Source organism: Clavelina lepadiformis, chromosome 9, assembly GCF_947623445.1.
Source record: "Clavelina lepadiformis chromosome 9, kaClaLepa1.1, whole genome shotgun sequence".
Classification (NCBI taxonomy): Eukaryota; Metazoa; Chordata; class Ascidiacea; order Aplousobranchia; family Clavelinidae; genus Clavelina; species Clavelina lepadiformis.
The window spans coordinates 13,300,899-13,314,273 of NC_135248.1; the positions used below are offsets into that span (position 1 = coordinate 13,300,899).

The 13,375-nt window shown below is 37.8% G+C and overlaps 1 protein-coding gene across 1 annotated transcript; it reads right to left on the reverse strand.

Moving 5' to 3' along the window:
- Positions 1 to 2,836: 2,836 nt before the first annotated feature.
- On the reverse strand, positions 2,837 to 12,468 carry LOC143471354 (uncharacterized). Its single transcript, XM_076969811.1, has 24 exons — positions 11,728 to 12,468; positions 11,481 to 11,635; positions 11,061 to 11,160; positions 10,617 to 10,800; positions 10,379 to 10,500; positions 9,952 to 10,236; positions 9,540 to 9,749; positions 9,178 to 9,363; positions 8,657 to 8,856; positions 8,359 to 8,479; positions 7,971 to 8,222; positions 7,389 to 7,625; positions 6,910 to 7,170; positions 6,418 to 6,681; positions 6,003 to 6,257; positions 5,678 to 5,772; positions 5,438 to 5,600; positions 5,118 to 5,211; positions 4,800 to 4,987; positions 4,427 to 4,582; positions 4,228 to 4,347; positions 4,034 to 4,152; positions 3,682 to 3,816; positions 2,837 to 3,570 (listed from the first exon to the last, which is right to left on the reverse strand). Exons 1-24 carry the CDS (start codon positions 11,792 to 11,794, stop codon positions 3,040 to 3,042), a joined length of 4,500 nt encoding a protein of 1,499 aa, XP_076825926.1. The 5' UTR covers positions 11,795 to 12,468; the 3' UTR covers positions 2,837 to 3,039.
- Positions 12,469 to 13,375: the final 907 nt, after the last annotated feature.

Here is a 13,375-nt window from a genome sequence, read left to right on the forward strand (position 1 = left end):
TCCTGGTATCAAAATTTTTATCCTCGGAATGAGGAAAGCCTGACTTTAGCCGCCTTCGTGCAAGTTCCGATTGTCATAAAGTTTTTATTGAGAGTGACTATTTCACTGAAAATATGTCACACAAGATGGGTGGTTAGGCTAGGAGAATTGGTATGCAAAAATTTTAGTTTAGTTGTTAAGGTTTTAATTAAAGTTAAAGTTAGAAAAATAGGAAGATTTAGGTTAAGGTTACTATGTTATAACGTTTAAGAATAAAATATGAAAAAGAGCATTAAACGCAAAATCTTTTCCGGTGAAATAGTGAAAAAACGGTTTCCGGTGAAAAAACACCTTTTTATTTTGTATTCTTTTTCATATAATATTGCCCAAATTTAGAACCATCAACCAGGTCCACTGAGTAGGAGCAAGTGTCGTTATGTGGGACAACGATATGGTTAGGGATGCACAATACAGAATACCTGGCTATTCTAGAATACTTAATTTCGAATCCAGACTTTCGAATCTATTCTGAAATTACGCGACAATTTTTTCTAGGCAATTTTTTCCAAATAATAACGAACAAAAAGCAAAATATTTGTACATTATTTTGAATTGTATTAGTATCACATGACAAACAGTATAACATATGCTAAATCAAGCATCATACGATTCATATTAAAGCATAGAGCCGTGTAGGTCTTGCCACCTGCACTACCAACAGTCTTAATACCATACTTTTCGGAGGTAACACATTTACACATAGAATTAATCAAGAAGATGCTTGTTGCAATGTAGGATATTCAGTGCTTCTAACTGACTTTCGGTAAGTCGAGATCTCAGGACGGTTGCAGTTAGCCCTGCGCTGGAGAAGCACCTTTCTGATGCTGCAGATGATGCTGGCAGCGAAAAGTATTTCTGGCAAATATTGTACAACATAGGGAATTCTTTTTTTTTTAAGTTCCAATACTCCAACACGTCTGTTTTATTGGAGTTATCTTTTAGGTAGGCTGAAACCTCATTAGTTACAATAGTGTCAATGTCAGCTCCCTCATCAATATGGTGCCACTGGGTATCGAACATGGACATGGAACATGAGCCGCAATTATTGCAAGGCTAGCGCTCATAATGATATTACCACTACACTGATAATTATGTCATCACCATAAATTGATAGAGTACACCAAATTGCGTTCAGCAAAAGATTGCAGAAGTAAATGTGTAGCGGCCGTTGGATACTTATTGGTCTGTCGCTGGTTGTCGCCCTCGTGATGTTCCCAGCACGTGTGTATTTTCGCATTGCTCGTTCACTTTACCTGTCCATTCGTTTTTGCACTGCATGCGCGCAGGACATCAGTTTGAGTAAAGTCTTAAATTAAGAATGCCGTGTGCTTTTCTTTTAATATATGAGCGAAGTAGACAGAGAACAGCGATAGCAACCTTCTGTGACAAGGAGTCAACAACGCAGCATCGTGACAGCAACGCAACAACCTACCAGCCCTACCTTCGCCATAAATGAAATTCATAAATTTGTCTGGATTCTAGTTTACCAAGCCGGGCCTAAACCAAAATTGGGTCTAGTATATAAGTGCACAACCACAGGATGCCTTTGTATACGAGACTCAGCTACTCAAAATAGTGACGCCACTTGACAAACTATTTTAGCTGAAGTAGCAGCTACTTCACCGACTACCGCTTACTAAGTTTGGAAAAGGCAACTACTGTTCTACCTTATATTCTTGTTACTTTAAAGTCTAAAAAGCTAGATCCGGTTGCCGTATTGCCATTTTTCAACTTCGGTAGCCTAAATAGATGGTTCTACGACAATTAACCGTGTGAAATTGACCGCGAACAAACTAACCGTGACGTAAATCGACCTAGACCTAGAACCAACTGACCGGAATCAAAATTGACCGGGAGGTAAATTGACCGTGCAAGTGCTGAATTATTGTGTTTAAGTTGATGGTAGTACTGTATATTATATGTAAAGTAAATATTTGTTTGTAATTATTTCCTTTTTTTAACAAAATTTATTCAAATAATTTGAATAAAGAACAATGCTAATTTGGACTACTTATTTCATACAATTGTACGGTTAAAATGCGTAGCGGTTGATTTGTGTCGCCGGCCAATTTGTTGCCGGTCAGTTGATCAAGACCAATTGTCGCCGGTTAATTTGTTCACGGTTAATTGACGTGATCCCTAAATAGATACTGGTGTAGCAAGCCTTGTGAGTTCATTTTGCATATGAGTCTACCTTCAATTAACCTGGGCAATAGGCCTAGCAGTTCATAAAAAAATAAGTAAACACACCATACCTGTACATGCAGTACGGTATTTTTTGTGCGCCTAACTACAGCACTCATCCATTCGGTAGCTACAACAACCGTCTGCAACCTAGGAATTCCTGACTACGAAAATTAATGAAGTTTCACCTACACAAGTTTGCTGTTGCAGAAGTTTCATATAAAGGGAATACCCAAACCCAATACTCATGAACATTTCCAAAAAGATTAGTTACATTTTCAACCAGACTAAGTTGTTTAAAACCACAGTCGATAATTAATAATATCATAAACGGAATCAATCCAAAATTTCTTGAGACAATAAGTGTCTTTTTTATTCTCCGTACTTAACTAAACATGGTCTCAGACTTAAACTATCCTGAAATGATCTCATTCTAATATTTTAAGTTTTCACGTCGTGTAAATATTAGCCCTTTGAGATAATATTTGACACAATGGATCATTAGATGTAATTTTGTTACTCGTCAGTAGTAAAATCAATTCGTTAGATTGGCTAACTGGCTAACTGACTTTTTATTGCTGTTGAAACCGGCTTAAATAATAGCCAACAACTCTACAATATAAGCTATAATAACATTTTCAATAATAGGGCTTTAAAATCAAAGAATTCAAAGGATTGAATGCATAATAGTTCAGGATAGGAAACCGACCAAAATGTCGTTTATTGTGTAAGCCTAAATTTTCTTGAAGAAGTTAACAATGTTAAAGTTCATAATCTACAAACACAAAAATCTTTAAGCGGTTGCAAGTTATCTTGCTAGAATGTGGAAGTTGGACTGTCCGTCGTCTCATCTAACATTCTAAACGCCATATCTAAATCGGACATGATTTGATCAGCGTCGTTTTGGCCTTGGTGTTTCTTCTCTATTTCTGTTCCAGTATTTTCGGAAGAACCAACCCCGGAATTACTAGTTCCTTCAACAGGTTGTGAACCACAATTCTCTTCCTTTCCTGATGGCTTCGTTTCTGATTTCTCTACAGGATCGAGAGACGATTTCCTTTCATTCCTTGCTCTAACTGCGTCAACTTCAAGCTCAACGTTTATATCATCTCCTGCTACAACTTTCAATATTGCTGGCCGGTCTTTCATGACTGGCTTCTTTGCGACCAGTCCAGAGCTGAGATTCGTTTTAGCTAAAGAACGTCCCGTGTCTTCCAGGTTCCTGTTTCGCTTCACATCTTTCACCGCTGGGTTTCCTTCATCTTCCACTTCATCGCCAACTTCTTCCATTTTCTTCTTTTCCTCACTTTCTTCTTCTTTCATTTTTTCCTCTTCTGTTTTGCTCCTCTAAATTTACACGAGAAATTAAACAGAAGATGCAAATGTATGATATGATGTCCATGTAATTAAAAATAGAATGATTTGTGCCTGTTATCATCCGTCTGGTGGTAATGTTACCTCAGCTTTGTTCTCCTCAGTTGGTTGCGTGTCGCTACTAGAACTAGTAATTGAAGGCTCTCTTGGTACCGCACTCAAAGCAAGTCCATCCCGTCTCCTTCTTCCTCTTTCTTCAACGTCATATTCTTGCGAAATCTAAACGCCCACAAATAACATGGAATTCATTTCTAAAGTTTCAAGTTAACTAATTCCTTAAGTAACTAACCAATGAAAAGCTAATTATGCTACCTAACTAATTAACTGTGTAACTTATTTTATTTATTAACACGAAACTAACTGGACGTGAGTTAAGAGTGCGATTCAATACAGTGACGTTTCTTAAAGAATATAATAAAGTGGAGTCTGATGATACCTTCTTTTGCCTGCGACAGCGTACAACGATGACAATTATTAGAAGAAGAAGCAAAAATGCTCCAACAGCAATCGCTATCAACATCAGCCACCAAGGAATCTGTTCCACTGAAGCGGGAGCTAAAGACGTAAGTTAAATGCTATTATAAAGCCAGTTAAGTCTAATAGGTAGCATAAGCATGGCACGTCACCCACGGCTATGAAGAGAAACTTCGTCCGACTTTGCGCTGACCCTGCCCTGTTTGTTCACTGTTTGGACCGTGATGGTGTGACCTCTAGCGGATGCATCTAGGTCGCTCACAAAGAGTTCGTTCTCTGTTTCAAAAAAATTAGGTTTTTGGAGTTTTTAATTATAATAGGATGCAGCATAAGATGAAAAAATTTGAAATCATACCTTTACTTTCATAAATTTTTTTCACAGGTTGATCGTCATCGAAGTGCGAAGTAACTTCAACATAATATTTCACTGCATCTTCGTCCTTCTTCCACGTAATTGTGACGTTGGTTACTTGAAAGTCACGTGTCAAAACTTCCACTGGAGGGTCAGTGGCTGAAGAAACAAAGTAATAACTAATAACTAAACTTTGATTAAACAGAATATTGAGCCGTAAACAATATAATTTGAAAACCATATAAACTTATCACAGAAAAGAATCTCTACTGACACGTTAACCTTAATCGAACTAGTTTATTAGCAAATGTATATTTTCTCTCTGCGAAATTTATCAAACACTATTGTGTTACCGTTATCTGAAGAGTCTCTTTACCTGTCAGTACTTCTACTTCGGGGGCATTTTCCTTATTAACAAACAATTGAAACTGGGAACCGACGTTCGACACGGAATAAAGGGTGATATTGTACCATCTTACTGGGTGCAACATGTCCAAAGTAGCAATCCTTTGACTGCTGCTGAAATTTTCAGTTTTGCTTTCGTTTTCCGACACGAAAAGCATCCTACACAAGATCGATATGTTTGTACTCGTCGCCAAAAAAGTAACGCTTTTAATTTGAAATTTTTGTTACTGGTGTATATTTTAGAGTTTTTAACAACGAATTGACTGGAGATTAATCGTTCATATCACACCTGTACATTGAAACGGTTGCTTGCCTCTCCCAAGATAAGACAAAAGATGAATTAGTGACGTTGTCAGCTTGAAGAAAAGGTGGATTGCTGGCACCTATAGTACAAATAACTTAGTTTTATATTTAAGCTGTTCTTGAGATGTGACCTTAATTTGTAATAAGTTAATCTTGAGCTCAATGTGCAAGATAAGTTGTTGGGGTAATAGTAATGTCATTTCGAAGCTCTAGTAAAAAGCAATTAAATGTTAATGTCGTTATGTAATTGTAGCGCCCTTATTTTAAGCCTTTACTTTTCCATTTGATACAGCTGATATAGTCTACCTGTGATTTGTAAAAATGATTGCGAAAAATTACTCCATCCGGATGTGTACAAGGCTTTTACTTCCAGAGAATAATTTCTTCCTGGCATCAGTTCTTCTGCAACAACCTTTCGCACTGTTGTGGAGACGTCTATAGGCGCCACGTCATCTGATGTGGCTCTCAACTATAATACATAGCCAAAACGTAAGACAAAAACATGTTTTATTTCGTTGCAAGATATGGAAAACATTTATACTTCACCTCGAATCGCGATGCGCATTTTGCTCCGTTCCATTTCGCCTCAATAGATGTTGATGTAACGTTGGTTACTTCGAGACTCTCAGGCGACAGGAGCCCTGAGGGTGGATTATTTGAAATTTATTTTCAGTGTTGTTATTATCGATTACTGTTTAAATTTACAAATGTTTTTCTTCGGTTCTATTTGGATCACGTATGTAGTTGCAATTATAAACGTCCGACTGACTAGTGTCGGATGTCAGATCTATTTTTCAAAACAACATGAAATTGATAAAATTTAGATCAGAATAACGCCCATAATTTATCTGATGTCGATGCCGATCCGCACCTGCTTTAAACTGAATTTTTTTACGAGGTCCAAGCCCGGCGACGTTTCTTGATCTGATAATGACTTCATATTCTGCATCACCACAAATATCGGTGACGACGTAATTGTTATCGATGAGCGATCGATTTTCAGCGCTTCCGTTTACAAAGACATTGACGTCATAAGAGTTAGCCCCATATACTGGGTCCCATTCTACTGTGACCTCATATCCGTTTAAAGAAGAATCCCAAGTCACGTTGTTGGCTAACCCGGGTACTGGAAGAATAAAGGAAATAAATTTAGGTCCAGTTTATCAAGTTGAAAGTGGTGACCCCTAAACAAGTAGAAGTGGAAAAATGCAATTTTAAATTTTAAGTAGTCTTCTCTATGGACTACATTCAAAAACGAACAAACCAGAAAATTGAAAGCAGCTAACCTATAGTTTGCTTCACTATATTTGAGGCAGAGGATAACCCGGTTTCATAAAATCCTCGCACATAAATCTCGTAACTCGCTCCGTGCAATAGAGGTCTCAGGACAACTGACGTCGTTGCTACGTCATAGGAAACTTCAGCCGACGTGTTAAGGTTTATAGTAGTGACGAAATATTCTACCGCTTGCTTGGCTGCATCCCATGCTAGTCGAATGGTGGAGTTTTCTCGGTGATATAAGATGTCTTTGATCTTCGGTGTGTCTTTGGCTTGGTTGCAGCAAGAAATATATATAAGGACGTTTTAATAAAACAGTCGTCGCTACGACTCTACGGTAGAAATCTTCGATTTTGTACTTGGTAGCTACACTAAACAGTTTTCAATCGAAAATTTCGTTTTAAGAAGTAGTTGACTTCCATGAAAGTCACTTTTAGTTTAAACCTTACAACTTAAACAAAATCGCATAGAAATAGACGTTGATTTTCAATCTTCAGTACCTGTTTCAACTCTCAATGCAGCAAAACCACTTTTTCCCGCTGAATTCACCGCTCTCACTTTAAACTGATAGTAACGGCCGACCTCTAGGTCGAAAAATTCCACATCCGATTGGTTAACAACAGTAACGGGATCGCTCGCCTTTGCGCTGAAGAGGTTTATTGTGACCTCATAATATTTCGCTCCAGTGACGTGGTCCCATGTGACACGAACAGAAGTCAAATTGGAATGAGTTTGTCTCAAAGCTGTAGGCGGGGCAGGAACTGGAACCGGAACCGAAGCAAAATAGAAATAAATTTTACGTCAGTTCGGGCGGTACTCATATAGAAGATTTGGTTACACGTATAGCTTACTGGCCTTAAAGAAATACGTCTAGGTGTTATTGTAATGCTATTGCCCATGTGTAATCGACATCAAGCCAATATACATTCGTGCGCGGCATGTAAGAGATCTTGAAGCTCGCAACACATCACTATCTTACCTGTAATCTGATTGGAAGAAAAGAGCAAAGTCGACTTGGTGGAAATGCCGACGAAACTGACGTTGACTTGGTACGTGATGCCAGGTGTCAAGTTATTCAAGGTCACGCTTGTACCATTGGTTGAGCGAGGACCACTAGTGTCCGGGCTGGAACTAACCACGTACAACTTATCTTCCGGGTTTCCAACCCAAGTCAAAATGAATGAGGAATTGGTGACACCCGAAAAAGTCCAAAATTCTGTTAGGGTAAAATTGTCTGATTTTCATGTTAATTTGATTACATTTGATTTTACAGAAATATATCTGAAAGCTTTAGCTACTATATCCGTGGTGACCGTTAAAAGTTTCCTTATTACAAAATGTCATGTTTATTTTAAGCATGTATTTAACTATACACCACAGCTGACGAATAATTCTCGTTTGGATAAGAAGCTCAGGCCGACTAAGAAATGAGGCGCATTGTTACTGCAAAGGGGCACAGAGAAGGTGAAGGTTGACATAAAAGACAAGACAAGGCCTGTCTTGTTTATAAAAAAATGACATGGTTTTCACACTGATGAAAATCTAATGCAACCATTCTTACTTGTAGCTCTAACTTCAGAAGGCAAACTCGTTCCAAAACAGTTAAAAGCATACACAATTACGTCATAAACTTCGTCATCGCTTTCCTTTGTTATAACATATTCACTCAGCAGTGGAATTGTGTAATTTCTTGTGGTAGAGTTGCTGGTGGTAGTCACGAGGTACCCAGTTGCGTATTTAGTTGATGCTATGGTCGCGGAAAATTTTGTATCTATCACTTTGATTATTCGCACAGAAGTGGAATTTGGAGCGCCTAAGTGAAGAGAATGAAAAAAATATCAAAAAAAAAGATGCAGTATTCAATTTTTATATAGGCTTTATTATCCAAACGTTTTATTATCAAAATCAGCATTCTGCTAACAACAGGTTAGAACAATACAAAAAAATACCCGTAAAAAACTCAAAAACAGATAAAGGGCTGGTTGCATTGGTGAAATTTGTCAACCTCGTTGTTACTTCCATCACCAAGTAGTGAGTTCTGTTGCTAGCAAGAGGTACCGGCGTCATAATCTACAGCACGAAAACAGAGGAATATAACAAAGTGGTAAGTCATAATCTTGTTTGTAGTTGCTAGTCAACTTGTTGGCAACTGAAGAGTAACTGAACGATTGAGCAACGAACTAAAGTTAAACTAGACGTCATTTACTATACATTCAAGACTACATATGGGCTGGAAAAATTTTTTACCTGGATTTTGTCAGAACTGTCAATTTCCCGCTCGTTTACGACAATTATGGAAATTTCCATGACGTCATCTTGAATTGAAAACTTGTATTTGATGGCCCTCTTTACCGGAAGTACGTCAAACTTGACTAGAGTAGAGTTTCCGCTCGCCTTGATCGGGCACACAATCACTGATCCTGGGTCGTTTGGCATTTTTCCTGGAGCTGTGTGAAAAGAGTAAAAGATAACTTTTTTCTGATCTAACTATTAACTAATAAACTAACTTAACAAACCATCGTAATACCGTGTTTAACTTTTAATCACTAATGCTAATAACTACTACTTAATTAGCCAAATTATTCAATTGAATGATCATGGAGGAAAAACATTATTTTTACATCCTTCCAAGTCATCTCTTTTTACGCTTTTAGGGTCTAGTATACAAGTGCACAACCACAGGATGTCTTTTTACACTAGATCCCGCCTACTTAAATTGTGACGTCATCTGGTTGTGCACTTGTATACTAGATCCCGTTTATATTCACCTGATGTGGTTACAATGGTATACTTTAATGAATCCGGCGTCAAATCGCCGTTTGCAATGAACGTGCGGTCGTATATTGGTAAAGTTGAATTTTTAAGACACGTTCTTAACAAGTAATCTTGCTTGATTCCATAAATGGTGTTATGTTTGTAAAAGAAGAACGGAGCTTCACCCCCACTGGCTATTCCTATAGTCACAACAAAACAAGAAAAATGGTTTGGTACATATCGTAGGAACCTTGAAGCAAAATTATCATTTTTTTGTTGTCGAGCTTCCCGCCCTAAATCTTACATGAAAACACTATCGACATCTTGTAATTCTTTTTACCAAACTCGGTGGAAGAAGCGTTACAAAAATAGATACCATTGGATCGGAATTGAAGTGATTGCAATGATTCCGGAAGATCATCTAATCCCGAGGGTACAACATGTTCGATTGATTTTCCTTCATCATTGTAAAAGATCCAAATTCGTCTGTCCACGCTTTCACACCCCGGCGGCGATCTGAAGTGGGAAGCTAAGGAATACTCACCGGGAGACAATTTATCAAGGTCATAGAGTCCGCCTTTTGAAACTAAAAATAAATGATTTTGGTTACACAAAGGCGTTTATCATTGGACTACCAGCAGAAAAAGATCCTTTCTGCAATAAAACGGAATGTAATAAAATAAAGAGAAACAACACATATAAGCCACATTACGTTGCAGAACTTAATTGCAATAATTCGAGTATGCAACAATCTTTGTTTTATCTTCGAACAAAAAAGTTTTTCTTACTGTTGAAACTGAAACTTTGCAGGCCGTACAAATTCCTAGGATCAATTGCCAAATTTGTGTCGGATGGAGTTAACGTTCGCCCTCTAAGAAAAAATTCAATATGACATAAAGTGCCACCAGAGGCAGCATCCTCGTCGGTTTCAAGGACACGAATTCTGTCGACGGTACTCGGCCAAGTCACCGCGTATCTTTGCGCTAGTTCGCTTTCTATAACGGCTAGCTCAGCTTCTGACGCTTTGTACTTTCTCTTAAGTAGGACCATTCTTCCGAAAGTGGAAAGCTCATCTGAAAAAGCTTTGTATTGTGGTCCATTCTAGTTGCTTTGCTATAGGCTACTTCTATTTTTTGAATATTCAGTCATGGTTTACAGTTGTTAAAACATAGAGGTTAGCAAGGAGACGTAATAAACTCATAGAATTTCACTCGCCAGTTTTGATTGCGTAGTAGTGACCAAAAGGACTCTGCGATTCAGTGTAATTTATCGCGTTAAGCATTTGCTGGACTCTTGCCCTGACCCAGTACATTGTATTCGGCAACAAATCAATCAAACTGAAAACAGAGAAATCTTATAAATAAAAAACCCCGCAATGTTCTATAACAACTTTACATTTTATTAAAGCGAACCAAGACCATGCAAAAGTGTAAAAAAGTACTTGACTACTTACACAGTCAGATAGATGCTTTTCGTTGGTCCTTCATCTGAAGGCAACACGCTGGTGATGTTATATCCATACACGGTGGTATAAGTATATTCGATTTCCCATTTCGTGGCGCCAGGCACTGGATCCAAGAACAATGTGACAAATGTAGGCGTGGAAATGCTGTTCATTACGGCGGTCCCGGATGGTCCTAAGCGTAAACTAATTTATTTCAGATGTTTTGACGTCACTATTCGCTACTTTTGGCGCACCCCTACGCTTCTTTATACCAAGACCATTTGGAAAATTAACCAATTCAGATATTTTAACGACTTCAAGTGATTTATGAAAACCATTAACCTATTATATCAGGCTTTCGATGTGTATCACTAAAGCTACTTTCTTGAAATCAAGTAGCTATAAGGTTTGTATAAAAATATTTAAGGTTCTGTTATTTCTATGAATTCTTACCTGTTCTTGCGCTCATTTCTTCGCTGTAGTTTCCCCACTTATCCGGGACGTAAGCCTGGACTTGCAAACTGTAAACAACATTGCTCTTCAGTTCTTGAATCTGCAGAAGGACACCATTATAAGATTAATATTCGATTGGTTTAACCTAAATCAAGTGAACTGTAACGATTGATGATTGTTTGATTTATTTTTTACCAATTTTACACTCACTTTGAGATTTGCCTTGAAAAGTTACTTCTGAAAATATTAACCAAAATACACTTTGTTTTTATAGGTTTTGCAGACACTTGTGTTTCTAGTTTTTTGTCAAAAATTTACTTGTTTACAACAATTTATTACTACAAGGGGTTTATTTCGTACACGCATTTGCGTTTTCCCATTTTTTTTCACTTTACTTGAAAACAAACATATCATAGCCACCGTGAGTGATGTCTGGTTGGTGGTGACGAGTTCAAGATTGCTTGAATTATGACGTTGCACTATCTTCAGTCGGTAGTTGGTGGCGTTTTCGATTGGATCAAAGCTTACTTTCAAAGCGGTCGGGGTAAGTGCAGTGACGTCGATGATACTTGGCACTTAAAAATACGCAATAAAAGTACTAAATTATTATTAATAAACCATAAATGCTTAAAACCAACTTTACACAATTCACACAAATCCAACTTACCTTCCCGCATCCCAGTGGTAGCAGATGTATAACACAGGACAAGAATCACGAATGCTGCGATGGACATTGCGAAACACTGCTACCTTTTCGTAGCGTATTCGTAATTCGTATTCGGTTTCGTAAAACCTTGTTTAACTTTCATAGGTAGGCCTAATAGGTTAAAACGCGCTGAAACTGATTTTATGAATAATCCATAAATCAAGTTAAAGTGCAAGAAATACATTACGTTATAAAAGAAAAACTACGATTAACCTATACGCACGTTACCGTTAGCCTAAATAAGCTCAAACGTACGAGTAGTCTCTTTTGCGTTGGCTGTCCTGGGTTAGTAGCATAGCATATTACTTGAAACAAATCAGGCAAATCTTCATTTCAGTAAAGTCATAAATTTTACTCGGTTTACTCTTATGTATTACGTCACGCCCTATTCCAACCAACCTAAGTCTCTTATGGTTGTTGGCACCATTAAAATGTTCTCCAGTGTAAAACAAAGTTACTATAGTCGGCTGCATGAAGGAAGCAAAATCAAACCCCGAAGTTATTTTGAATGATGTGTTGGCGGAATTGTATTTAGCGATGTTCTATAAACAGTTCATATTGTTTTGACAAACTTCTTCGATAGGTGTTGTTCTCTTTTCAGAGTTGCCGACTCGCTCATATCGAAGTGTTTGCGCTTTGAATTTGCAATAATCACAGCACCACGAATCTTCATTACTCTGTTTAGGTTTGCCACGTTTAATAGAACCTTTCTAAAAAACGTAATTCTTTTTGAGGGGGTAAATTTTTTTCGGTCGCCGATATATGTAACAATGAGAGTAACGCTTTGAGTCATAATGAACTTTCACTTAAATGTATCCAACTCGTCGAAGCAAACCTGTATATTTTGGAGGCATCCCGGTCTTAGCAGGCATCGGGGGTAGGGGTTCTCCACAGTTGAATAGCATATATATCATCCCCTACTACGCAATGAAGAAACACATTTCTGGTTTTAAATTTACGAAAGTTTTAACCCTATTCTAACTAGGCTTGGCTTCTCCCGCACACTGTCATAGCAAAACGTGGCGTACAGTTGCATTGTTTGCTGTAGAAACTTGAAATTTGGTGACTTTTCCTAAAAAATGTTCAGCTATCTGTCCATGTTTGTTTGATAAAGTTGGATTTTGTAATTTTTAAGATATTGCGATATTTTCATAATTTTCCTCTGCTTTGCTCTGCTCTCCGCATTGAAGCGTATTACTCATTTACGCACCAATAACTCGACTAACTATTCTCTTGCGTTCTCTTCTCGCAGTCAGCTGGTTTTCCGCACAGCGGGGGCGCGGCGTAACAAGAAGAATTTCTAGAAATGTGTCACTTTTAGAAATACTTAATTTACACTAAATTCACTTTCTTTAGTTTTACAATTATGATGTATACAGGAAGCCAGATGATTTTTCTACTAACCTGTCAAAATCCGATCAGTCTACGACGTATAGTTTTCTAGTAATTAACGATTGAAAATGTGTGTGCGGGGTCGGCCACACCTAGTTTTTTAGTAAACTCGCGAGCCTGGTTAGGATAGGGTTAACATGACGGAATGGATCGAATTTGCGTGACCGCTTTCCGCGATTAGTCATGAAGCTGTGGTTAAATGGACAGTAGCACACAA